Here is a 26,859-nt window from a genome sequence, read left to right on the forward strand (position 1 = left end):
ATTAAGAACCGAGAAATCACACCAGCGTTTCGTCCCGTTTCCCCTGATCATCCTGATCATCGTGTATTTTACCCAACTGGCCTGCTTCTGCGTTTCCGTTTTTAAAACGAGTTAAGTGTCACCTCGTCCTCCCCAAAACTGTTTGATTGACACCACTGTTATGTTTGTTTTGCGCTTTTCGGCCACCGTACGTGTGTGAAGAAGTTCCTTATATGGCCTGGGGACGCCTACTTTCTTGGCCTTCACTGTTCTTTACCTTTACAGCATTTACCAGATGCCCTTATCCAGAGCGACTTACAGTCAGTAGATACAGGGACAGTCCCCCCCTGGAGACACTCAGGGTTAAGTGTCTTGCTCAGAGACACGATGGTAGTAAGTGGGGTTTGAACCTGGGTCTTCTGGTTCATAGACGAGTGTGTTACCAAGTTTACCAAGTTTAATTATTAATTTATTAAGTGAAGTGATTGTCACGTGTGATACACAGCAGCACAGCACATGATGCACACAGTGAAATTTGTCCTCTGCATTTATCCCATCACCCTGAGTGAGCAGTGGGCACCATGACAGGCGCCCGGGGAGCAGTGTGTGGGGACGGTGCTCTGCTCAGTGGCACCTTGGCGGATCGGGATTCACTGAGGTGCCACTGAGGTGCCACTAAGCAAAGCACCGTCCCCACACACTGCTCCTCGGGCGCCTGTCATGGTGCCCACTGCTCACTTAGGGTGATGGTTAAATATAGAGGACACATTTCACTGTGTGCACTGTGTGCTGTGCTGCTGTGTATGACATGTGACAATCACTTCACTTTCTTTCTCTTTCTCTTCTTCTTTCAATAACAGACAGGAACACAAGAACGAGAACCAAGAACCAAGAACAACGCGTCGGAAAGACGTTAACCCTGAACACGCCAACACGCCAGGGGCAGTTGTGGCCTAGCGGTTAAGGAAGCGGCCCCGTAATCAGAAGGTTGTCGGTTCGAATCCCGATCTGCCAAGTTACCACTGAGGTGCCACTGAGCAAAGTACCGTCCCCACACACTGCTCCCCGGGCGCCTGTCATGGTGCCCACTGCTCACTCAGGGTGATGGTTAAATGCAGAGGACACATTTCACTGTGTGCACTGTGTGCTGTGCTGCTGTGTATCACATGTGACAATCACTTCACTTTATTATTTTTTTAACCTTCTGATTACGGGGCCGCTTCCTTAACCGCTAGGCCACCACCGCCCCACAAAATAAGTTGTGGCCAGTACGGGGGTCGAACCCGCGACCTTGCCGTTATTAGCACCACGCTCTAACTAGCTGAGCTAACTGGCCATACCAGCCGGAATGTCCACGGTGTCGCGTGTCCCTCTCGTGCCGTATATTTAATGATCTTCTTCATGACGGTGACGGTTACCTCAGGGACGTGGTGACTCAGGCAGAACTGGCGGCTGCAGAAGGCACACAGCTGCCCGAGCGTGACCACGCTGGCCTTACACGCCCCAAACGCACACGCCCGCTCCGCCCGCACCACCGCCTCCACCAGGCTGTCAAAGTCGGCGTCGTCCCCCGCCGCGCCGGCGATGTCCAGCACGCCGGCTTTCAGCGGCCATTTTCCTGTCAACGGGGCACAAAATGAAGTCGTGTCGCTCACAACAGCGGCCTGATTTCCCATGATCCCCTGCTCACCTTTGGCTCCTCCTTTGGACTTCTTGGCCGTCTTGCTTCTTCCTGCTCCGGCGCCGGACTCCTTCTTCTCACCTCTCTCCTCCCGTTTCTGCTGCTCGCGCTTCATGCGCTCCACGTGGAGGCTCTTCAGGTCCAGGGCAGGCCGGGGGTCTCTGTGGGGCTCGGACTCCTTCTTCTCACCTTTCTGCTTCTCCACGTGGAGGCTCTTCAGGTCCAGGGCAGGCCGGGGGTCTCTGTGGGGCTCGGACTCCTTCTTCTCACCTTTCTGCTTCTCCACGTGGAGGCTCTTCAGGTCCAGGGCAGGCCGGGGGTCTCTGTGGGGCTCGGACTCCTTCTTCTCACCTTTCTGCTTCTCCACGTGGAGGCTCTTCAGGTCCAAGGCAGGCTGGGGGTCTCTGTGGGGCTCGGACTCCTTCTTCTCACCTTTCTGCTTCTCCACGTGGAGGCTCTTCAGGTCCAAGGCAGGCTGGGGGTCTCTGTGGGGCTCGGACTCCTTCTTCTCACCTTTCTGCTCACCTTTCTGCTGCTCCACGTGGAGGCTCTTCAGGTCCAAGGCAGGCTGGGGGTCTCTGTGGGGCTCGGACTCCTTCTTCTCACCTTTCTGCTTCTCCACGTGGAGGCTCTTCAGGTCCAGGGCAGGCCGGGGGTCTCTGTGGGGCTCGGACTCCTTCTTCTCACCTTTCTGCGGCTCCACGTGGAGGCTCTTCAGGTCCAGGGCAGGCCGGGGGTCTCTGTGGGGCTCGGACTCCTTCTTCTCACCTTTCTGCTTCTCCACGTGGAGGCTCTTCAGGTCCAGGGCAGGCCGGGGGTCTCTGTGGGGGCTCGGCCTCCTTCTTCTCACCTTTCTGCTTCTCCACGTGGAGGCTCTTCAGGTCCAGGGCAGGCCGGGGGTCTCTGTGGGGCTCGGACTCCTTCTTCTCACCTTTCTGCTTCTCCACGTGGAGGCTCTTCAGGTCCAAGGCAGGCTGGGGGTCTCTGTGGGGCTCGGACTCCTTCTTCTCACCTTTCTGCTTCTCCACGTGGAGGCTCTTCAGGTCCAAGGCAGGCTGGGGGTCTCTGTGGGGCTCGGACTCCTTCTTCTCACCTTTCTGCTCACCTTTCTGCTGCTCCACGTGGAGGCTCTTCAGGTCCAAGGCAGGCTGGGGGTCTCTGTGGGGCTCGGACTCCTTCTTCTCACCTTTCTGCTTCTCCACGTGGAGGCTCTTCAGGTCCAGGGCAGGCCGGGGGTCTCTGTGGGGCTCGGACTCCTTCTTCTCACCTTTCTGCGGCTCCACGTGGAGGCTCTTCAGGTCCAGGGCAGGCCGGGGGTCTCTGTGGGGCTCGGACTCCTTCTTCTCACCTTTCTGCTTCTCCACGTGGAGGCTCTTCAGGTCCAGGGCAGGCCGGGGGTCTCTGTGGGGCTCGGACTCCTTCTTCTCACCTTTCTGCGGCTCCACGTGGAGGCTCTTCAGGTCTCTGTGGGGCTCGGCAGGTTCCTGCTGCGGGGGGCATCTGGAGATACGAACGTGCCGACACCGCCCTTCTCCCTGGCTCTGGTGGCACAGCCCCAACTCTTCTGCAACGCGGTGGACCAGCAGGCGATCGTGGGAACTGAAGGATGATGGGAACTGGAGTTGGGCCTGGCCCGGATCCTTCAGGAAGGTGAGGACCTGCTCTCGTATCTCCTCATATTTACCCTGGACAGGAGCTGTCTCCTGCTGCTGCCGGGGTTTAGGTGGGTGGGTGGAGGGTCCAGGTTGGGCTGCACCGCGTCCTTCTCCACCCTTCCTGGCCTCTGTAGCTCCAGACTGTCTCCCGGCTGAGGCTTTGCTCTTCTGCCTGCGCTGCTCCGGCCCGGGTTCGCGGGTGTAGTTCTGAGGCACGACGTTCTCCAGATACTCGAAGGCCGTGCGGACCTCGCCGTGTTCAGTCATGTAGTCCAGCAGGGACCTGAGGAAGTCGTGGTTCCGGACCGTCTGGGAGTCGCAGACCACCGCGAGCTGCCGTCTGGCGCGGGTCACGGCCACGTTGATCCTCCTGTCTTCAGTCAGGAAGCCAACCTCGCCTGAGGGACAAATCCATGTTCTGCACCGAGTTCTCATATTAACAACAGATGGAACGGATGAATCTCACCTTTCCTGTTTGATCGGACCAGAGAGAGAACCACAGCCTCCTTCTCCCTGCCTTGGAAGCCGTCAACTGACTTGATCTCTAGATCTGGGTGCTTCTGGGAAAGCTGCTGCCTCAGAAGGTCGACCTGCAGATGAGAAAATGTTTTTACTACCTGATTTCCTCAAATATATATATATATATATAAAAATCACATCTGCAAATGAAGTGAACCTGAAGGTTGTACGGTGCGATGACCCCGATGTCTCTGGCATCCAGCCCGGCCTGCATCAGCGCTCGGACGTGCAGGACCACGATGTCCACCTCACCTGCGGAGGACGAAATGGGGACTGACTAGAGGACTGACAGGAAGGCCGAGCGAAGGAAGTAAACGTTGATCTGCGTACCCTGGTTGCCTCTGGACTGTTCGTCAGCGTCCTCCATTTCAAACAAGCCGCAGCCCGCCGTGTCCACCAGCAAAAGGGGGATTTCTGTCTCCTCCACACTGGCAACCCCGGGCAAGTCTCTGTTCATCAGGATAACGGCATTCAACTCATTAACAGAAAAATCCTAATTGTCCATATCAAAGTAAACTTTATTGCTACTTAATGGCTCTATACTGTCCGGTATAACGAAAGAGGAGAGCATATTTATTTTATTTCATTATTTTAAATATAAAATGCTGGCACCGTTTATATAAAGTAACATCATGTAACATCGTGTTGGAATCCCTGTCATGGCCGCCCACTGCTCACTAAGGGTGACGGTTAAATACAGAGTGACACTGTGCTGTGTCACCATGTGCTGCGCTTCACAATGACAATCACGTCACGCTCACTTTCACTGTCAATCATAACCTGCCCGCAGCTCATTCAGAAAAATGGCACCATGAAACGCAGGTACGGTGGAGAAGGGTGTGGACTCACTTCAACAGGTGCGCTGCCACTGATGTGTGTGCGGTCACCTTTCCCTGGTACATCTGATCCGAGGACCACTGCATGATGGAGGAGTTCATGCGGTACTGAACGCTCAGCATCCGGACCACCGAGTCGCCGTAGCGATCGATGATCCTCTCCATCAGGCTGAGGGACAGACCGTCCCTTGCTGCCCTGTTAAAGACTCTGGAAATCTATAACTGGTCCAGGTACAGAGTAAACAGAGATGTGTGTGTAATTTTATGATACGTATGAGGGATATTATAACGTGTGTGTGTGATGTAATCAACTTTTAACCAATTTTAACTAAAATTGTGATCATGATACATTTAATAAGGAACTTTGTAGTGAAATGTTACGTGTGTGAGATGTATATTATTACGTCTGGGATTTGACGGTGGGGGGAAGTTGTTTATGGTCTCCTGCCAGGACACACTTCCCAGCTCGGAGCAGCGGGATCCAGCAGCTGCTCTCCAAGGCCTGACCGCACTCGTCTATCACCACCAGGTCAAAGTGTTCAGCGGGGAGGACCTTCAGCGGCCCGTCATCACACGCACCTGTGGAGGTTCCGCATCTTGACCTCTGACCTGAACGACCGTATTCCGTTCCTCTAGAATCGAACAAGTTATTGGCCGCCCTCCGCGGTGACGCGTTCCATGCTGTTCGTACCGGTGTTGGTGGCCAGGATGACGGCGGCCGCCTTCAGCGCCTGGCGAATGGCCGTCTCCTCCCTGCTCCTCAGCTCTTTCCTCAGCTCCCCCACCTCCCTCCGCAGGCGGCTCTTCTCACCGCGCTCCGCCTCTTTCCTCAGTTTACTCTGCACAGACGGGGACATACACACTGCTCAGAATGTTCTAGAGCATCTCAAAGAACCAGAACAACGCGGAAAAATACTTACGTGAATAAATGCAAAAAAACGTTTACTTTTATACCCTGTAGACGGTACAGGACATTTCTGAATCGAGAACGCTATAATAATTTCTGTAATGAATATAGCAGACATGAAGGTTTTTTAATTCAATATAGCAGCTACTGTCCACTGGACCGGGACACGGTGTCTGTCTGTCTGTCTGGGAGCTTCATGTCAAACTCTAATTACTACTGTGGAGGCTGCTGAGGGGCTGAGAGACGCTGCTAAAGGTACGTTATTTATTCTTCCAAATCCATAAAGTGTCCAGTCTCCGCCTTGAAATATGAATAATATGACAGTCCATGAACTTACCTCGCACCTACACACGCTACTGACACCTAGTGGAGGCAGAGTGAACGACACCGTTAACCCTATAACGCTCTTCCGTTAAACAGCAAAACACTCACAAAAATCTTATCCATGTCCCTGCGAATATCAGCGATGACATCGGCGCTGTCACTGCGGGTCAACACAGCGTCCAGCGAGTGTCTCTGGATGGATTCCAGGAGGCGGGCCGGGTGTCCCAGTCTCAGGACGTTCACTTTGGACCGCACCAGACGTTCCACCAGGTTGTCCACGGCGACGTTTGATGGAGCACAGCACAGGATCTATGAAGGTGGAGATCAGAACCGTGAACTTTAACCCTGTACGCGGCGGACTTGTGATTCCGGTTCTCCCCCCACAGCTGCTGAACAGAACATACCTTGTGTCCTTGTTTCGCTGCTTGTATGATGATCTCCACCACGGTGGTGGTCTTCCCTGTCCCCGGGGGGCCATGAATGATGGCCACATCTCTCTGCGACAGAGCAAACGCCACCGCTTCCCTCTGCGACTCGTCCAGGCCGCGGTTCGAAAATTCTAAACCAGCTGAGCAGCAAATTCATAAATAAAAGCGTCCACAGAAGATACGAAGTGCAGAGCAGCTCATACTTTGCTGTGGAGACCCGTGAGGCTCCGAGTATCCGAAGAGAACGTTAATCAGCCCAGACGCTGGACCACCGCTGTACTTGTTCAGGGAGTTCAGAGCACTGGACACCAAAAAGAAAAGAAGGAGGAGGTAACGTGACTGTTTCCAGACATCATCTCATGCTGCTGCTGATGAAGGTTTTACCTCGTCAGCCTCCTGTAGGTCACATCGTTCGCCAGCTTCATCAGGTTGAAGAGCCCATCGGCCTGGAGGTTGAGGCCTTCCAGGGACTCGTCAAAAGCCACGGACACCGATGCCGGCGTGACTCGGGTCACGACCCCTGAGGCAAGCTGGGACTGAAGAGCATAACCTTGACACTCAGACAAACCAACAATGTCACCTGCAACACAAAAAAAAACAGAATTCAGGTCATTTTCACATCAATTCAACAAGTTCAACATGTGGGGGACACTTTGCTCCTTCTCAGGGTCGTGGCGGCCTGGTGGGTCAGACACTCGTCTCTGAACCAGAAGACCAAGGTTCAAACCCCACTTACTACCATCATGTCCCTGAGCAGGACACTTAACCCTGAGTGTCTCCAGGGGGGGACTGTCCCTGTAACTAAGTCGCTCTGGATAAGGGCGTCTGGTAAATGAAAATCTGGGAGTGAGTTCTTTTGTTGATCTGCTTGTACCTGGTCCAAAGCTGTTGCTGGAAAGCAGAGGAGGTCCACTGCCTTTTCTCGGCTCGAATTTGACCAGCAGACGCCCATGCAGACCCGTACACTGACTTCCGATCTGCAGCTTTAACAAGCACAGTCCTTTCTGCTGCAGGTTCCTCAGGGAGACGTTCTGCTGAAGAACCCTGGAGCCAGGCAGGAACAGACATCAGACCCATCCCAAAGAAGCTCGAAAAAAAACTGATCATCAGCCAACCAACCTGGTTTCCTCGATTTCAGCTTCTCTCTCCTCCTGCAGCAGCTCCAGAGTCCTGGACACAAAGCGCTCCACCTCCATCCCTGAGAAGTGGCCTGCAAACACCACATCATAGAAAGAAAAGGGCAGGGGTGGCCTAGCGGTTAACGCCCCAGAATCACAAGGTTGCCGGTTCGAATCCCGATCCGCTCATGGCTGCCCACTGCTCATTCAGGTGATGGGTTAGAGGAAACATTTCGTTGTGTCACCATGTGCTGTGCCTCACAATGACAATCACTTCACACACACAAAAAAAATTATATTACCATAGACACTTTCAGTTCCAATTTGCACTATTTCCACTTGGCACCTTATATTACATTCATTTAACTGATTTTGCGCTGCTTGCCTGCATGCTCGCTTTTAAAATGCTACTCTTGCACTGATTTTTTAACAGATTTTGCTTGCTGTACTTAATGTTGCCACATTATGTCAGCATGTAACGTTGTTTAAATGTTACATTAGTGCAGGTTTCGTGTAACGCACGGTCAACTTTATATCAGCATGTAACCGTTTGTTTAAATGTTACATGTAGTGCAGGTTGTCGATGTAATGCACGACACTTTATATCAGCATGTAACGATGTTTAAATGTTACATTTAGCGCAGGTTGTCGATGTAACGCACGTCACTTATATCAGCATGTAACGTTGTTTAAATGTTACATGTAGGGCCAGGTTGTCGATGTAACGCACGACACTTTATATCAGCATTGTAACGTGTTTACATGTTACATGTAGTGCCGGTTGTCGATTGTAACGCACAGACACTTTATATCAGCATGTAACTTGTTTAATTGTTACATGTAGTGCCAGGTTGTCGATGTAACGCACAGACACTTTATATCAGCATGTAACGATGTTTAAATGTTACATTTAGCGGCAGGTTGTCGATGTAACGCACGGTCACTTTATATCAGCATGTAACGTTGTTTAAATGTTACATGTAGTGTCAGGTTGTCGATGTAACGCACGGTCACTTTATATCAGCATGTAACGTTGTTTAAATGTTACATGTAGTGCCAGGTTGTCGATGTAACGCACGGTCACTTTATATCAGCATGTAACGTTGTTTAAATGTTACATGTAGTGTCAGGTTGTCGATGTAACGCACGGTCACTTTATATCAGCATGTAACGTTGTTTAAATGTTACATGTAGTGCCAGGTTGTCGATGTAACGCACGGTCACTTTATGTCAGCATGTAACGTTGTTTAAATGTTACATGTAGAACCAGGTTCAGGAGAACCGTGGTTTGATTTTCATATTTTCAGTACAGTTAACAGTAAGTTCTCTATTCGACATTCACAGATCTTCGCTGGATTTTCTATTAACTCATGAAACAAAAATCCAGAAATGTCCACGTTCACACACGTTGGTGTGTGAATAGTGAATAATTGAATTTGATGAATACAGCGCCTTTAATCTGGGGTTGAACTGTAGACACGTTTTTATAGATCGTTTTTACGCGTGTGTGTACGCTGACATTCACCTGAAAAGATTCTGCTGCTATCGCGGTTACTATCTGCTCCTCAGATCAGGTTCACGTCTATGTTCCGCCATGAAGAGCCGCGCCCGCTTCTGCTCTCGGCCCCGGTGCAGGAGCTCCGCTGCCGGACGCGCTGCTGCCCCCTAGCGGCCGGAGGATCCGCCGGTTCTGCTGCTGTTTTACAGGTCACGCTGATAAGCAACTTGACAAATTTATACAGCAAATGCAGTTCAAATTATGCCAGAGTATTTCCTTCTTTCCTTATGTTTAATAGAGAATAGCAAAATGAAGAGTTTGATGATTTTATTTATCCTAAAATGGCACAACACACACCAGAGCTGCAGTAAAGAGGTGGTCTCATGGCTGCTCGTCTTTATTTGAGATTTATGGTGGAGCAACAAGTGAAGCTCCAGCCTCTTCAGAAGGACGTAAGCCCAGCCCCGCCCCTCCAGTGTCCTCCTGTCCTCAGACACCATCTCCATCTGTAGAGAACCGTGGTCCCCCGTCCCCCGCTCCATCACGGCCCTGTTCTCCCATGCTCCCAGACGAGGACACATCCGCCCTGTTGCGCCACTCGGACAGCTTGTTCTAACAGTGCTAATTCTGAACTGTGCTAACTATTTATTGGCATTCGCATGTGAATGATAAGACAACCTTTTAAAGTAAAATGGGAAAAAAAAAGGAAGTCTGGACGAATGTCCCTCAGGAGACCTGTGTGAAGCTGGTGTCAGTTGTGGCTCAGAAAGGGTGCACTATGGACTATTAATGGCCAGGGGGCTGATCATTTTGGGTTTTTGCCCTTTCTTGTTTCAACTTAAATAAAATATATATATATAAAAAAAAATTATTTATATATATATATATATATATATATATATATATATATATATATATATATATATATATATTAACACATTTATGGCCCCCTAGTTTACTGTAAATGTTTTATTAGAGGCTGGTATTTTATGTGTGAGATGTTGGGCCAGGAAATGCCGGATGGAGACGGTGGCTTCACAGTGGAGACAGAGAACCTACACCTCCAAATCCAGAGCTGCTCGGTAACCATGTGTGACACCATCAACATGTCCCTAACTCGCATATCCAGGAGTAAATGAGGTGGAGCCGGCGCTGCACGGTTCTGGATCGGCTTGCTTCACCAGCTGGGTGGGCTGCTGCGTCCACCAGTCCACCGTCCCCACACACTGGTCCCTGGCGGCCCGGCACATGCTGACGTACCGTATTACGGTTTGGGAGAGGCTTCGGAAAGTAGTAAAGGCAGCACAGAAGATCAGTGGCCGCCCTCACCCCTCCCTGATGGACATCTACACCTCCCGATACCTCAAAAAAACTTCACAGAGGAAGCCCCCACCCTGTTAAAAACCATAAGCAGTTTAAACTACACGCAGGGTGGTAGTAGCCTAGCGGGTAACACACTCGCCTATGAACCAGAAGACCCAGGTTCAAAACCCACTTACTTACCATCGTGTCCCTGAGCAGGACACTTAACCCTGAGTGTCTCCAGGGGGGGGGGACTGTCCCTGTAACTACTGACTGTAAGTCGCTCTGGATAAGGGCCGGATGGAGACGGTGGCTTCACAGTGGAGACAGAGATGTTCCGCAGAGATGATTCCTTAATCAATATTAACATTAATCAGCTTTAAATACTGTTCAATAACATTATTCTCACCGTCCAACACTCACTACTCACCATGTTCATCATTATTGTATAATTTATCGTATGTATATTTGTACTTTCTTGATATATTTACTACATACGTATCTGCAGCGAAGGGGAAGCTTTTAATCTCATATTCCTGCGTATAGTGACAATAAAAGGCGATTTCTTTTATTTTATCATGAATGGTTACTGCAGTTTGGAATGAAGTAAACGAGGAGGCGTGGCTCAGTCTTCTTCTTCGTCTGAGCGGCTGGTCCTCAGCGGCGCGTGGACGCGTAGAACCGTCTCCACCGTCAGGAGCTTGGCCGCGCACTGCAGCACCGCGCTCAGCAGCTGCCGCTTCGCCGCCACGCTCTCCAGACCCCCTGACCACGGGCGGGACGGGCCGCCGGACCCCTGCCGCAGGAAGTGGGCGTGGAGCTGCAGGAAGTGCCGGGGCTTGTGGGAATGAAGCGCTCCGGGCACGCTCAGTACCGCCCGCGCCAACAGCCGGCTCACCTGAGGATCTCCCGTCCAATCGGACGACAGCAGGAAGTCATGCAACAGCAGCTCAAAGGCCCCGCCCACAGGAAGCAGGCATCCAGACCCGAGCGCTTCAGCCCAGCAGTCAGCAGCGGGGCTCTGCGATTGGTCCTCCTCAAACACGTGGTGCAGCATGGCGACCGCCCCCCCGACACGCACTCACGCTCTGGTCCAGGGGCCCGGGGCCGGGGCCACACAGCAGCAGCGTGTGAGCGCGTGGAGCGTGCGCCGGGACTACGGCGGCGAGGCGGCGACCCCCCAGCACCAGGCGGCGGACGGAGGTCGCCGTGGCGACGCGACCGGCGGGGGTGGGCCGCGATTGGCCGAGCAGACAGAGCAGGTCCAGCCGCTCCGGGTCCAGACACTCTGCCAGGCAGACGCGGTTCCGCCGGGCCCACTGCAGAACCCAGTCCGGCTGCTTCGCGGCGGACAGCAGGACGCACGCGCCCAGCTGCTGCGCGCACACACACACCTGCGGCCAGGCCACGCAGCGGTCACACACACACCCGCGCCCCGGCTCGGCCGCCGGACACACGCTCGCCGCCAGCACCAGCACCTCCACCCGCGGCCCGTGCTCGAAGAACGCCGACCAATCCCGCTCCAGCACCAGGCCCTCCGCCACCCCCGAGCAGCCAATGGGCAGGCCCGACACCGCCGTGTGCAGGAGCGAGAAGTGCGTGTGGATCACAGCCACTGGCTCCGCCCCTCGCACGCCGCCACTCCATTTCTGGTAGAAGCGACAGACGAGAGGAGACAGGACTTTCGCCGGGCCGTCCCCCACCCTGCCGGCCATGTAACCACGGACCAGTCCCTCCACCACATCACCATGGTAACCACAGATGGCCAGCAAGGACGCGCGCTGGGTCACGCCGCGGGCGATGACGTCATCCAGGCCGGTCCAGCAGAACTGCAGCAGACGCTGGGCCAGGCGGCGGGCCGTGGCGCTGTCCCAGGATGCACCGCAGCAGGACACCATCTCACTCAGCAGGGCGGACAGCAGCAGCAGGAAGGACTTCGATCCGTCGGCGGCAATTTGGCAGTGTGTGTGAACACAATCCACGATGAGCCTGCGCGCACACACACACACACACACACACACAGAAGTTCACTTCTATATAGACCCAGCCTAAACTATAGATCGCGGCAACGTGACGAGGAAACGTACCACAGCGTCACCACAGAAACTCCCTGGATCTTCACCTGGACCAGCAGCAGCATTAACACTGACGATTTTCTTGGACAAATCAACACCAACCATCCATCCATCAACCTTGTGCAAACAATTGATCAACCCTGCACAAACCCCCCTTCAACCCTGCACAACCCCCCTTCAACCCTGCACAAACCCTCCATCAACCCTGCACAAACCCCCCTTCAACCCTGCACAAACCCTCCATCAACCCTGCACAAACCCTCCATCAACCCTGCACAAACCCCCCATTCAACCCTGCAACAAACCCCCCTTCAACCCTGCACAAACCCTCCATCAACCCTGCACAAACCCCCCATCAACCCTGCACAAACCCCCCTTCAACCCTGCACAAAACCCTCCATCAACCCTGCACAAACCCCCCTTCAACCCTGCACAAACCCCCCTTCAACCCTGCACAAACCCCCCCTTCAACCCTGCACAAACCCCCCATCAACCCTGCACAAACCCCCCTTCACCCTGCACAAAACCCCCCTTCAACCCTGCACAAACCCCCCATCAACCCTGCACAAACCCCCCCATCAACCCTGCACAAACCCTCCATCAACCCTGCACAAACCCCTCCATCAACCCTGCACAAACCCCCTTCAAACCCTGCACAAACCCTCCATCAACCCTGCACAACCCCCCTTCAACCCTGCAACAAACCCCCCATCAACCCTGCACAAACCCCCCATCAACCCTGCACAAACCCCCTTCAACCCTGCACAAACCCCCTTTCAACCCTGCACAAACCCTCCATCAACCCTGCAGAAACCCTCCATCAGCTCTGCATTTTTTGTGTGCACGTTTTCCTTGTGTGCAGAAGGGTCAAAGGTGAAGGGTCAACTGTAGGGCCTGAAAAAGCCCATTGAGACGTACTGTATGTGATTATGTGCTTTATAAGAAATAAAAGTTAAAGAACTGGAGGCTGAACTGGATATTTTCTGTCGTATGACGTCTGGTCAGAATAAAATAGAATAAAATGCTCTTATGTCACTATGTAGAACGATCTTAAAAGCGGCCCCTGCAGTGAATGTACAGAATGGTGCAGGAAATAGAAATATAGAAATAAACAGAAGACGATGCTATCAGGGGCAGGAATTACAGGTCAGTGTGAGATTCAGACGGAAGCTCAGCTTGGAGAGAGTTGGGGTGACATGTGAACCCCGACACCCACCTGGCTGCCGGATGCTCCAGCTGCAGCGAGCGCAGGATCTTCTGTCCGTGCCGCGTCACCAGGACGTCCCCGGTGTCCCGGGTGAAGAAGACGCTCCCCCCGCGGGGACCGAAGCAGCGCAGCACCGCCGCCAGGAGCGCGGAGACGACGAGCAGCGGCGGCTGCATCCCGACCTTCATCGGGGAGAAACCGGCAGCGTCGTCCGCTGCGGCCGCAGCGCCCCTGCTGGACCGGAGCGGCGCTGCTGGACCGGAGCGGCGCTGCTGGACCGGAGCGGCGCTGCTGGACCGGAGCGGCGCTGCTGGACCGGAGCGGCGCTGCTGGACCGGAGCGGCGCTGCTGGGAGCCACTTCAAACGAACCCAAACGAGCGTTTAGAAATCATTACAAATACTTCATCATGGCCGGGAAGGCGGCATATAATCCCGATTAAACAGTGAAAGTGCTAATAATGTTGATATGTAGAGATGTTCTTGAAGATCTGGGTATCAGGCTCCCCCAACTCGTAAAATAATGACAAGTAAACGTCTACAGATGGAGAAAGTCTGTATTGCTGCTTCTCCACACACATCACGTCAATGGAAATTCTGTATGACGTGAACTAAACAGCTTGCAGCTCAGATTAAAAGTTGTTTCATCCTCTGGACAGATCTGCATATAAACCAAAGTCTTCAGCATGTTCTAAAAACGACGTTCTTCTGCCGGAATGAGTTGAAGTTAGAACATGGCTGCTGGGATCTGCAGGATGTGGCATCTGCTGCCTGCTCCATTTACATTTACAGTATTTGGCAGACGCCCTTATCCAGAGTGATCACTTCTGGTTCACTAGGACCCCCAACTATGAATACAATCTTTTTATTCACTCTGTTCTAGTTTCTATACAGAAGAAGGTTACAAGTTCATCTAAATCTTCTCTAAAGATGAAGGTCTTGAGCTGCCGTGTGAAGGTGCTCAGTGACTGAGCTGGAAGTTCATTCCACCACCGATGGGCCAAGACGGAGAAGAGTCTAGATGAGCGTCTTCCTTTTACCTTCAGAGATGGAGGGACCAGGCGAGCAGTACTGGAGGCTCGGAGTATACGAGGTGCAGTGTGAGGTGTAATAAGGGCTGTGAGGTAGGATGGTGCTGCTCCATGTTTGACTTTGTAGGCCAGCATCAGTATTTAGAACCTGATGCGTGCAGCTACTGGGAGCCAGTGGAGGGAACGTAGCAGAGGGGCGGTGTGGAGAACTTGGGAAGGTTGAAGATAATTTTGTAGTAGTTGTAGAGGTGGGATGGAACATAGTGGTAGACCAGCTAGAAGGTAGTTGCAGTAGTCCAGTCGTGAGGTTACTAAGGACTGAACCAGGATCTGGGTGGCCTGGGTTGACAGATAAGGGCGGATTCGTCTGATATTGTAGAGAAGGAATCTACATGAGCGGGGAAGGTTGCTGATGTGAGTCGAGAAGGAGAGTTGGTTGTCTATTGTTACACCAAGGTTGCGGGCTGTTGCAGAAGGAGAGAGCTGCGAGTTGTCCAGGTAAATAGCAAGATCCTGATGTGGTGAAGAATCTGCTGGAATGAATATTAGTTCAGTTTTGGTGGGATTGAGTTGGAGGTGATGGGCTGCCATCCAAGACGAGATGTCGGTTAGATTTTGGAACCAGCGTGTAGATCAGAGGGAGGAAAAGAGAAGAGGAGTTGTGTCTCGTCGGCATAGCAGTGGTAGGATAGTCCATGTGAGGAGATGACCTCACCAAGTGATCTCGTGTAGAGGGAGAAAAGGAGAGCCACAGCGATATTTTCCTGTAAAATCACGCTTCAGCACTAAAGCCGCATCAACTTGTCCAACACTGAAGACGATGAAGGTTGCATCCCGTCACGTGAAGTTTGGAGCTTGAGGAGGGTGAGGTGCAGACGGGGGGGAGGGCTGACAGGTACTGTACTCATGAATATTCGGACGTTTAATGAAGGGCTGGACGAGTGGGCCGTCCTGGTGAGTCGGCGTGGTCGGTCTTCGTCCCGACCACACTTCCCCGCCGGGGCTGAAGCGAGAGGACCTTCTGGAGAGGAGTCCCGCAGGGAACCAGCACGGTCCCGCCACCCAGAACCCTCGGTCCTGCTTCTTCTCGCAGTACAGGGTGAGTCCATCATCTTCAAGTCAGCTGACGGCGCTGTCGTCCAGACGTGGACTCGTCGCCGTTATTCAGATTTGTGTAAATAAAGTCAGAAATCAATAAGTGCTGAGTGCTCAGTTCTAAAAATATTCTCAAGGTTAAACGCTCGGATTTCAGCTGCAGTGAAAGTGATCTGTGTCTTTACATGGTCCTGGGCGGCATGGTGGTCAGGCTTGTCATCTTCAGCCCACCAGTAAACTCGGCAAGACAGGGAGAACCTGATGAAAAAGTTTATTAAACAGGTACTGAAGATGAAGATGCTCTTCACAAACCAGATGTGTAGGATGTATTCTAATCGTGAGAATCATCAGGTGATGAATATGGCAGATATGAATTTAAATTTTTAATTATGATCATGTGTGTGTGTGTGTTTCAGTTTGCTCTCTTCATCATGTCTGTCTGCAGATGTTTTATTTTCCTTCTTCTCCTGACTGGCAAGTGAGTGAAACACACACACACACACACACACACACACACACACACACGTGAATGACTGTACTGTATAGACATGCTGTCTTGTGTATATGGTGTGTATTCTGTGTGTGTCTTGTGTGTATGTGTCTTGTGTGTGTGGTGTGTTGTGTGTCTGTGTGTGTGTGTGTGTGTGTGTGTGTGTCTTGTGTGTGTGTGTGTGTATTTGTGTCTTGTGTGTGTATGTGTCTTGTGTGTGTGTGTGTGTGTGTGTCTTGTGTGTGTGTGTGTGTGTATTTGTGTCTTGTGTGTGTATGTGTATTGTGTGTGTGTGTGTGTGTGTGTGTGTGTGTGTTAGTTTGTGTGGAGAGGTGCTGGGAGCGTCGTTACCCACCACCGTGAGCGGGAGGACAGGAGGACCCAGCGGACGCCTCCCGACTGCAGCACCCACTCAGAACAGAAGACTGGACCTGCTGAGGAACAAGTTCATGAATGAGTTTCAACACACACACTGTACGAACACGCACACACACACACACACACACACAAGAATACAGATGTATCAGCTTTATTGGGAGTGATCAGGAATTGTGTGTGTAAGATATCAGTGTGTGTTTGATGTTCATCCAGCCTTTACATGTGTCACTTTACACGTGTGTGTGTGTGTGTGTGTGTGTGTGTTTGTGCAGTGCCTTCCTGGGCTGTTGTCGCTCTGGTGTTGGTGTTGCTTCTGCTGTTGTGCAGCTGCTGGTTCTGTTGCTGCCAGAAGACCATCTTCAAGAAGAAGAAGGAGAAGAAAGGAAAGGAGAAGGATGGAAAAAATGACTTCAGCATGAAGGATGTCAGTGATGATGGGAGTGCACAGGTGTGTGTGTGTGTGTGTGCACATAAATACGCCAATCAGTCATAACATAATGGACCCGCCGTCAAATATTGATTAGTTCCACCCATTTGCCAGTGAAACTGCCCTGACTGTTTGAGGTATGGTCTCCAGCAACCTCTGAAGGTATCTGCTGTGGCATCCTGTAAGTTCTGTTGTGAGCTGGTGCCTCCATGAACCTACAGTGCTCCAGTTTCTCCAACACTGCCGACCACAAACATCCAATACGATGTTTATGTCCTTGTCCCTGTCCTCACACTTGACCATTACCTCAGCCCCAACAGTGCAGCTCTGACGCAGTAAAGGAAGAGGCGGAGCCTAAGGAGGAAATGACGCTGGGCAAACTACAGTTCTCGCTGGACTACAACTTCACTGATGCATCTGTGAGTCACTGTTTTAAAATGACCCATCAGCCCCTTCACTCACAAGAAACATCCATCCAACCATCTTTCCATGATGAACATGCTCCTCCTTCTCAGCTGGTGGTGGGGATCCTCCAAGCCTCCGACCTCCCGGCCATGGACATGAACGGAACCTCTGACCCGTACGTCAAGCTCTACCTCCTACCAGAGAAGAAGAAGAAGTTTGAAACCAAAATCCACCGGAAAACCCTGAACCCCACCTTCAACGAGAGCTTCGTCTTCAAGGTGAGGAAAGGATTCACATTCCGAGTCGTTTGAAGTGTAGGTAGATTGTAATCTGAGAATCAGTTCATGGTTCTAGTTTACAGATGATGAAATTTGAATTATCGTTATGATGTTTAACTTGTGAATATTGTCCAGAAATGTCCTGTTGATGCGTGAACTTGTCTCCAGGTGCCTTACACGGAGCTGGGCGGTAAGACGCTGGTCATGACCGTCTACGACTTCGACCGCTTCTCCAAACACGACGCCATCGGCGACGCCCGCGTCCAGATGAGCAGAGTGGACTTCAGCCAGGTGACGGAGGAGTGGAGATACCTGCAGAAGGCGGAGAAGGAGGAGGTCAGACGCTTTTCTGCTGAAGGAGCAAAACAGGGGCACTGCAGCACTTACCCATAATGCATTTTAATACGGTTCGTTTGAAGTTCAGCTGCTGTCACCTGTTCAAGGTCAAAGGTTTGGCTGAATGTGTCCTCTTTGCAGCATGAGAAGCTGGGTGACGTCTGTTTGTCCCTGCGCTACGTCCCCACTGCTGGGAAGCTCACCATCGTCATTCTGGAGGCCAAAAACCTGAAGAAGATGGATGTGGGCGGCCTGTCTGGTGAGTTGGAGGGAAGGAACATGAATGTGGAATAGAAATACATAAATAAACAGAAGCTCAGCTTGGAGAAGCTTTTCTGAGGGACCTGTTGTAACCTGAAATGCTGAGCTGCGGTTCTGTGAATTTCTGCCTTGTTCCATGTGGTCTAGATCCGTATGTGAAGATTCATTTGGTGCAGAACGGGAAGAGGCAGAAGAAGAAGAAGACAACAGTGAAGAAGAACACCCTGAACCCATATTACAACGAGTCCTTCAGCTTTGAGGTCCCATCTGAACACATCGAGGTGAGGCCTCCACCTTTAACCTTTACCCTGCTAACGTGGTCACTGCACTGACTGTGGTCTCCTGTCTGTCCACAGAAGGTGCAGGTGGTCGTGACCGTCCTGGACTACGATAAGATTGGGAAGAATGACGCCATTGGAAAGCTGTTCCTGGGGCTGAACAGCACGGGCACAGAGCAGCGCCACTGGGCAGACATGCTGGCCAATCCAAGAAGGCCCATCGCCCAGTGGCACGCTCTCAAACCCGAGGACGACGTGGACGCAGTCATCTCCAAGAAATGAGCGTGTGTGTCTGTATGTGTGTTCCACATGGTCAACCAAGTTCTGAACTTTTCATTATAGTACCATCATGACCACTTCGCACCATAACGAAGGTGAAGACGTGCTACAGGGAGGATCGTACTACTGAGCAAAATGTTAATGTGGAGCAAGTTTCACATCAGAACCACTTGAAATTAATAACAACCCATATTCACCCTTATTAAAAATATCAGCTCCAGACTGGAACCCGTCAGAACCTCCATCAGACCAACACAACCAACCAAGGCAGATCATTAACTGGTCAGCAATGCCGTGTAAATGTATAAATATTTCAAAAAATGTAAATTTATCAGCTTTTGTGAATATCACTTTGCAGTGGCGCTCTGTTGCATGAATATTACCCATTTGAATTATAAACCATTTCATTATATTGAGTGTATTTTAAAGCGTAAAGTAAAGCTGCAACCAGTAGGGGCGCAACCAGTCTAACATCAGCAGCTACTCCTGACCAGAGAAGAATAATATCATAATAATAATCCCAGCATGATGGATCTCAGCTTTTACTGCTCAGAGCTGTCAGTATTCATGTGTACAATAGAGCAAAATAAGATCTTGTTCTCCAGGAGAAGTTCAGATGTTTCCAAGTTTAGGCCAGATGTAGCTCAGATGTTTCCAAGTTTAAGCCAGGTGTAGTTCAGATGTTTCCAAGTTTAGGCCAGATGTAGCTCAGATGTTTCCAAGTTTAAGTCAGGTGTAGCTCAGATGTTTCCAAGTTTAAGCCAGGTGTAGCTCAGATGTTTCCAAGTTTAAGCCAGGTGTAGTTCAGATGTTTCCAAGTTTAGGCCAGATATAGCTCAGATGTTTCCAAGTTTAAGCCAGGTGTAGTTCAGATGTTTCCAAGTTTAGGCCAGATATAGCTCAGATGTTTCCAAGTTTAAGCCAGGTGTAGTTCAGATGTTTCCAAGTTTAGGCCAGATGTAGTTCAGATGTTTCCAAGTTTAGGCCAGGTGTAGTTCAGATGTTTCCAAGTGTAGGTCAGGTGTAGCTCAGATGTTTCCAAGTTTAAGCCAGGTGTAGATCAGATGTTTCCAAGTTTAGGCCAGATGTAGTTCAGATGTTTCCAAGTTTAGGCCAGATGTAGCTCAGATGTTTCCAAGTTTAAGCCAGGTGTAGTTCAGATGTTTCCAAGTTTAAGCCAGGTGTAGATCAGATGTTTCCAAGTTTAGGCCAGATGTAGTTCAGATGTTTCCAAGTTTAGGCCAGATGTAGCTCAGATGTTTCCAAGTTTAAGCCAGGTGTAGTTCAGATGTTTCCAAGTGTAGGTCAGGTGTAGCTCAGATGTTTCCAAGTGTAGGTCAGGTGTAGCTCAGATGTTTCCAAGTGAAGGTCAGGAGTAGTTGAGATGTTTCAATTGATGTTGAACCTCAGTGTGGGATTTTCTATTCTTTACAATCACTTTCTGCTTTGTGTTTTATTATTGTGTAATCTTACTGTGTCTACATGACAAATGTATTTACTTTAAGATGTGTGTGTGTGTGTGTGTGTGTGTGTGTGTCACAGTCCCCCTGCTCAGAGGGACGATGGTAGTAAGTGGGGTTTGAACTCTTCTGGTTTAGAGGTGGCTGTCTGATGTAATAGAACTGTCATGGTCATGAGAAGGTGGTTATTGACACGCTCCTGACGTTCATCACTGTAACTTCATGTGTGAAGTTGGACCAGAGTCCACGTTTACCAGCCGCTTTCAACAGAAGACCAAGACGTGAAATGAAGATGACGCTGCAGTTATACTTTCATGCTCCGTATAAACATCTCGCCTGGTGTGTTGCTTGTGAGACTTTATTTGTGCACAGAAGATAGATGTGGGGGTTTGTGACGGTTGCACGTGTGTGGATGGACTTTACCAGCGTGAAGGATGTTGGTGGAGAAGTGGAGATCTGGTCGTCTACACAACTACACAACTTACTTATCAACTTAAAGTCAACATGTGCAAATCATTGAATAGTAAATATTGTAAACAAGTGTTTACTCACCACAACAGACGTCAGATTCTGAAACAACTTTGTGGGGCGGTGGGCACGTACCACATGTTACAAGATCATAATGATTGTGGGGTCGCTTCCTATATCAACACCTGGCCTGATCCATCAGCACCACCAATCGTGCCGTTCTGTTTCTGGTTATTACAACTCTGGTATCTTTATATAACCGATAAGATCTCAGCATATGAAGTAAAAAGCGTGCTGGACTTGATGAAGGAGGACACCAGAGGACGGTAAACACCGGGTGTCCTGGTCTGCAGGGGATACGCCGCATGGCCGCGGTGTTCTGAGGAGACAGGAGGAGAGTCTGCATGTACATCATCTTCTCTCATCCCGCCACCCATCAGCCCCGGCTGATACCCAGATCAGCTCTGAGGGCCACGGCCAGACTTCACCAACCTTCACCAACCTTCACCAAACCACTTTACATCTTTATTGTCCTTAGTGGACACAGTTTCATCATAAGTCCAGGAATTATCCTTCAGTGATGTTCCTCTGTCGGTTCCTCTGACTTTTCCATTAGAGCAACACTGATCCTGCTCAGACGGTACAACCTCACTATATCTACACACACACACACACACACACACACACACACACACACACTTTCATATAGTCATACACTTACACAAGCACACACACACACACACACACTTTCATATAGTCATACACTTACACAAGCACACACACACACACACACTTTCATATAGTCATACACTTACACACACACACACACACACACACTTTCAAATAGTCATACACTTACACAAGCACACACACGCACGCATGCTAATCAAACTGCCAGTCATATTTTATTGCTTTTACTGTTTGCTTTAAAAGAACGAACTGAGGAGCTTCACCAGAACATTAAAACTCCTCCTCCAAGCTGGACCTGGATCAGCACCAGCAGCGCCCACATCTCTCCAGCCCTGGGCAGCCGCGCTCTTCCCTCGGTTTCCACGGTGACGTGCCGCTGATGGACAGGCGGCTTGAAGACTCCATTGAGACGCCACCTGCTAGCCGTCAATCACGGCGGCGGCAGCAGGGCTAGTGACAGGGCTGTCAGCCACGCCTGTTTCCTCCACCTGCAGATCTCCATCTGCGGGAGACGTGGAGCGGCGTTTCCCGGGTTACATGTGTTGAGGGACGGCAGGAACGTGACTGTCCCTCCCACATCGGCTCGTACAGATGATGAGTGTATGTAGGGGGACACAGTGGCCATTAGCAGGCTTCGAGCGGCTGATCATGTGACAATGTGACGCTCCTGCTGCTGTCTGGCGTGACGACTGATTGATTTGAATTGGGGCGGAGCTACTGATCCTGGTCGTCCCGCCCTCCTCCCTTCAACATTCTCCCCCCTCTCCCACCTGGCAGCTACGCCCTGCAGCTGACTGGATGATCAAAGTCCTGTCACATCAGTCAATATCCCGCTGTCACGGCAACACCATAACCCGACATGTGATTGATGAGAGACAGAGGTGCAGGGCGGGGCCAGACAGGAGCTTTTAAATCAGCACACACACACACACACACACACACACACAAACTTTCATATAGTCATACACACAGGCATGTGAACACACACACACACACACACACACACACACACACACTTTCATATAGTCATACACACAGGCATGTGAACACACACACACACACACACACACACACTTTCATATAGTCATACACACAGGCATGTGAACACACACACACACATACACACTTTCACATAGTCATACACACTGGCATGTAAACACACACACACACACATACACACTTTTATATAGTCTTAGATACTGGCATGTAAACATACACACAGACACACACACACACACACACTTTCCTATAGTCATACACACAGTCATGTACACACACACACATGCACACTGACACACACACACACACACACACACACACACACACACACAATACGTGACACCCAGCTGTCTGGCAGGAAGCCAGGCTGTCAGTCACTCAGATAAATGGTGGATGCTGCCTGCCAGGCTTTCACAAGTTTAAAGTGTTTAAACTGTTAACACAGGCACATTAAACCCAACACCTCAACACAGACGCCTTACACACTAACCCCCAACACCTCAACACAAACGATCTGTACATTAAACCCAACACCACAACACAGACGATCTGCACATTAAACCCAACACCTCAACACAGACGCCTTACACACTAACCCCCAACACCTCAACACAAGCGATCTGTACATTAAACCCAACACCACAACACAGACGATCTGCACATTAACCCCAACACCTCAACATAGGCATTCTTTACATTAACCCCAACACCTCAACACAGACGCCTTACACACTAACCCCCAACACCTCAACACAAGCGATCTGTACATTAAACCCAACACCACAACACAGACGATCTGCACATTAACCCCAACACCTCAACATAGGCATTCTGTACATTAACCCCAACACCTCAACACAGACGCCTTACACACTAACCCCCAACACCTCAACACAAGCGATCTGTACATTAACCCCAACACCACAACACAGACGATCTGCACATTAACCCCAACACCTCAACATAGGCATTCTGTACATTAACCCCAACACCTCAACACAGACGCCTTACACACCAACCCCCAACACCTCAACACAAGCGATCTGTACATTAACCCCAACACCTCAACACAGGTGATGTGCACATTGACCACAACACATTTACATTTACATTTACAGTATTTATCAGACGCCCTTATCCAGAGCGACATACAATCAGTATTTACAGGGACAGTCTCCCTGGAACAACTTAGGGTTAAGTGTCTTGCTCAGGGACACAATGGTAGTAAGTGGGATTTGAACCTGGCTCTCCTGGTTCATAGGCGAGTGTGTTACCCACTAGGCTACTACCACCTAAACACAGGCGCCTTACACATTAAATCCCAACACCTCAACACAGATGATCTGCACATTAACCCCCAACAACTCCACACAGGCGCCTTGCACATTGACCCCAACACCTCAACACAGGCGATCTGCACATTGACCCCAACACCTCAACACAGGTGCCTTACACATTAACCCCCAACAACTCCACACAGGCGCCTTACACATTGACCCCAACACCTCAACACAGGCGATCTGCACATTGACCCCAACACTTCAACACAGGCGATCTGCACATTGACCCCAATACTTCAACACAGGCTCCTTACACATTAACTCCAACACCTCAACACAGATGATCTGCACATTAACTCCAACACCTAAACACAGGCTCCTTACACATTAACTCCAACACCTCAACACAGGCGCTCTGCACATTAACCACAACACCTCAACACAGGCGATCTGCACATTGACCCCAACACTTCAACACAGGTGCCTTACACATTAACTCCAACACTTCAACACAGGCGCCTTATACATTAAACCCCAACATCACTTCACAAAAAAAGGGCAGTGGTGGCCTAGCGGTTAAGGAAGCGGCCCCATAATCAGAAGTTTGCCGGTTCGATTCTCGATCCACCAAGGTGCCACTGAGCAAAGCACCGTCCCACACACTGCTCACTCAGGGTGATGGTTAAATGCAGAGGACAAATTTCACTGTGTGCACTGTGTATTGTGCTGCTGTGAATCACAAGTGACAATCACTTCACAAGAAAAAAATGGGAGCATCTTAAGGGGGACGACAAACAAATCCATGCCCACTACCAACATGCAGGTCATCAACGCTTTAATTCCAGCGTTGGCTGGAATTAGTGAGTTAGTGAATGTGACCCTCCAACTATGTTGTTTTTTTTGTTTTTTTATATAAAATATTGTTGAGCAGCCATATTGAGTTTCTTCTCAGCTGGTTTTTAAATGCGTATGTAGAGGAGATCGTGGCAGCTGTAACGTGAGAGGCCCACAGCTCCGCCCCCTCACCTCCGTCAGTTTCATCACCCGGAGACGGGGTCTGCAGCTGAGTCTGACGGTCGGATGGCGGGAGCCACACTCCGGTCTCACACCTTGCTGCCGAGCTGTCAGGGATGTCACCACCTCCACCAAACCCCCAATGCACCATTTTATCTGAGGAGCATGTCAGCCTGCCACGACTCTGAGATGCGGTGTTTTGACAAGGTCCCACACCTGAACGCCGCTCCCGTCAGGGTGGGGGCTTCTCTGAAAAATCAGTAAATATAACAGAGCAGCTTCTCACACAGGGAGAACCAAAGCAGCAGCATTTTTCTGATTTTTCCAGAAGATTCCTGGTGGATGCTCAGAACCAGGAAACGTCTGTTCTCTATTCCTGTCCTTTATTCTGCTTTATTCCATGGCCACCTGCTGACATGATGAGGGCTTGTAGATAAATACATCACACACACACAAACACACACAGTGTTCTTCCTTGTCAGGCATTTGGCCGCTGCAGTGACATCAGTGTCACCCTTCCACACACCAGAACAGTCCATGACCTCTGACCTACTCATGAAAATGTATTTGGCCATTTTTACATTGTGCTGACTAATCTTCATACATCTAATTTACTGAATAAATTCTGTCCCGTCAGGTCTGATGTGAACGCAAATGTCACTTTGGGTTCAAATCTGACCACAATTATCCTGATTGCAACTGTAATCTCAGCATTTTACATTTAAATGTACTGCCCTTATCCAGAGCGTCTTACAACCAGTAGTTACAGGGACAGTACCCCCCTGGAGACACTCAGGGTTAAGTGTCCTGCTCAGGGAAACGTGTTTTAATGTCTCATTTCTCCACTGACTTGCACCAAGATGGCGGACATGTTGAAATGGCTCCCGCGTGACGGTGACGCTGAGTGAGGGAGCAGGACAGGCGTCTGGACTGGCAGACAGATGTCCGTTCCGAGGTTTTCATCCGTCCAACCGCAGCCCCCGCTCTCCGGGAATAAAGGGGACACAAAGTGGCAGTTTGGCAGCTCCAACCAGGAGTGTCACTCCACATCGCGTCCCCTGCCAGCCGAGGACGAGCCGTTTCACAGAGGAGGTCACGGGAACGATCCGCCCGGCCCAACCGCCACCTACACGTGTGCGGCCCACGATGGACGTTTGATGACAGAACGTCCCGGAGACTTTCTGACACAACAGGAGGGGACGTCTCATCACGTCGTCCGAACACAACGTCAAAAACGCAGGCGGCCTGTCAGAGCGCCGCGGCGGTGGGCGAGAAGCTGACGTCCTGACAGCTCCAAATCTTACAGATTTTTCAGAAAAGAGTCTGGTGTGTGATGTGGTGTCCACGTCCTTCACGGCAGATCATCTTCACGTCTGACAAAAGCGCCGAGTCCGGCTTCCATCCCCACACAAGCGCGGCGTCCAGGGTGGAATACATCACAGCTCTCTCCATTTAATAACCCATCAGGTCCTGGACCAGGACTGATGGTGGTGACAGCAGGCCGCGGTTAAACCTAATTACAGCCGCCTCCACCCTCCATCACTCGCCCGCAGCGCCGGCCCGGGGTCGGAGGTCAGAACAGAGCAGGGCGTGGCCCACCCCGTCGTCAGCCGGACGAGGCCTAATGGATTGACACACCGCTTCTGACGTGCTAGTTGAGCATGTAGCTCAGAGTAATCGGCCGTGTCATCGTGCGTTAAATTAACGATATGGAACGAGTGTCTTTAGCAAATCTGTCACATATCAGAGCAAAACGTTGGTGACAGTTATCTGGAGACATGGCAGCCGACTGCAGCTCGCCGGCCAGCTGCTGGAGACGCTGCCAGTTCGCGCTTTTCTCCGCCCAGAAGGGACTTTAATAAGAATTACAGATTTAATATTACTTGGTATCAAAATTGAAATGATGCTGCTGTACATTTTTTATTGATATGCAGTTAATTGAATTTCGATTTGATGGGTGGAGCAGCGTTGGTCTCATGTCTGCAGACCTCCCCTTTATTGATTTGATTGGCGTGTCTGTTCAGCCTGGTGTGATCAGGCTGGCGCTCATCAGTCTGTCAAGCGCGATTCCCGTTTCATTAGTCAGAGGCCGTCCTCACCGCGGCCGCTCTGATCACACCGACAGCCCGAGCAACTCGTCCGAAAAGACACGACAATTACACT

At 50.7% G+C, this 26,859-nt stretch overlaps 3 protein-coding genes, 1 long non-coding RNA gene and 1 other non-coding gene across 9 annotated transcripts in view; 2 read left to right on the plus strand and 3 right to left on the minus strand.

The window, feature by feature from the left end:
- The window catches only part of LOC114779489 (DNA-binding protein SMUBP-2-like), a 9,736-nt gene extending 445 nt beyond the window's left edge, over nt 1–9,291 (minus strand). The window contains exons 1-17 of one of the 5 annotated variants that reach the window (XM_028967333.1): nt 8,973–9,291; nt 7,449–7,539; nt 7,204–7,373; nt 6,714–6,909; nt 6,533–6,630; nt 6,306–6,469; nt 6,010–6,210; nt 5,362–5,509; nt 5,075–5,249; nt 4,684–4,866; nt 4,165–4,283; nt 3,992–4,086; nt 3,782–3,905; nt 3,090–3,713; nt 2,511–2,753; nt 1,670–2,173; nt 1,398–1,597 (exon numbers count right to left, since the gene is read on the minus strand). In XM_028967333.1, the coding sequence (XP_028823166.1) occupies nt 1,398–1,597; nt 1,670–2,173; nt 2,511–2,753; nt 3,090–3,713; nt 3,782–3,905; nt 3,992–4,086; nt 4,165–4,283; nt 4,684–4,866; nt 5,075–5,249; nt 5,362–5,509; nt 6,010–6,210; nt 6,306–6,469; nt 6,533–6,630; nt 6,714–6,909; nt 7,204–7,373; nt 7,449–7,525 (3,321 nt within the window). In that variant the 5' untranslated portion in view covers nt 7,526–7,539; nt 8,973–9,291. Of the gene's footprint in view, nt 1–1,397; nt 1,598–1,669; nt 2,174–2,510; nt 3,714–3,781; nt 3,906–3,991; nt 4,087–4,164; nt 4,284–4,683; nt 4,867–5,074; nt 5,250–5,361; nt 5,510–6,009; nt 6,211–6,305; nt 6,470–6,532; nt 6,631–6,713; nt 6,910–7,203; nt 7,374–7,448; nt 7,540–8,972 lie in introns of all 5 variants that reach the window. The other 4 variants (XM_028967332.1, XM_028967331.1, XM_028967330.1 and 1 more) reach the window with 4 other exon arrangements.
- Nucleotides 1,242–1,315, minus strand: trnai-aau (transfer RNA isoleucine (anticodon AAU)). The gene has a single exon. It is a non-coding gene; the product is annotated as a tRNA-Ile (tRNA).
- Nucleotides 9,292–9,884: 593 nt separating the features above from the next.
- On the minus strand, nt 9,885–13,717 carry LOC114779564 (Bardet-Biedl syndrome 10 protein homolog). Its single transcript, XM_028967470.1, is given in 3 exon segments — nt 9,885–11,316; nt 11,318–12,236; nt 13,539–13,717. Coding segments are annotated over 3 exon segments (1,542 nt in total). The 3' UTR covers nt 9,885–10,872.
- Nucleotides 13,718–15,845: 2,128 nt separating this feature from the next.
- LOC114779488 (uncharacterized) lies at nt 15,846–16,527 on the plus strand. The gene is made up of 3 exons (XR_003746780.1): nt 15,846–15,935; nt 16,070–16,131; nt 16,463–16,527. It is a non-coding gene; the product is annotated as an uncharacterized LOC114779488 (long non-coding RNA).
- A 65-nt stretch (nt 16,528–16,592) lies between these two features.
- LOC114779565 (synaptotagmin-1-like) lies at nt 16,593–18,864 on the plus strand. The gene is made up of 8 exons (XM_028967471.1): nt 16,593–16,617; nt 16,794–16,969; nt 17,260–17,367; nt 17,464–17,631; nt 17,800–17,967; nt 18,109–18,226; nt 18,376–18,509; nt 18,585–18,864. The coding sequence occupies exons 1-8, from the start codon at nt 16,593–16,595 to the stop codon at nt 18,786–18,788; spliced, it is 1,101 nt and encodes a 366-aa protein (XP_028823304.1). The 3' UTR covers nt 18,789–18,864.
- The last annotated feature ends 7,995 nt before the right edge of the window (nt 18,865–26,859 follow it).

Source organism: Denticeps clupeoides, unplaced genomic scaffold (assembly GCF_900700375.1).
Source record: "Denticeps clupeoides unplaced genomic scaffold, fDenClu1.1, whole genome shotgun sequence".
In the NCBI taxonomy this organism is placed as follows: Eukaryota; Metazoa; Chordata; class Actinopteri; order Clupeiformes; family Denticipitidae; genus Denticeps; species Denticeps clupeoides.

Bases quoted from the DNA above. Each gene is read 5' to 3' on its own strand.
- LOC114779565 (XM_028967471.1), top strand. From the start codon at position 16,593: ATGAATGAGTTTCAACACACACACT. The intron at 17,632-17,799 runs GTGAGGAAAGGA...ACTTGTCTCCAG, and splicing joins ACGAGAGCTTCGTCTTCAAG to GTGCCTTACACGGAGCTGGG. The intron at 18,510-18,584 runs GTGAGGCCTCCA...GTCTGTCCACAG, and splicing joins TCCCATCTGAACACATCGAG to AAGGTGCAGGTGGTCGTGAC.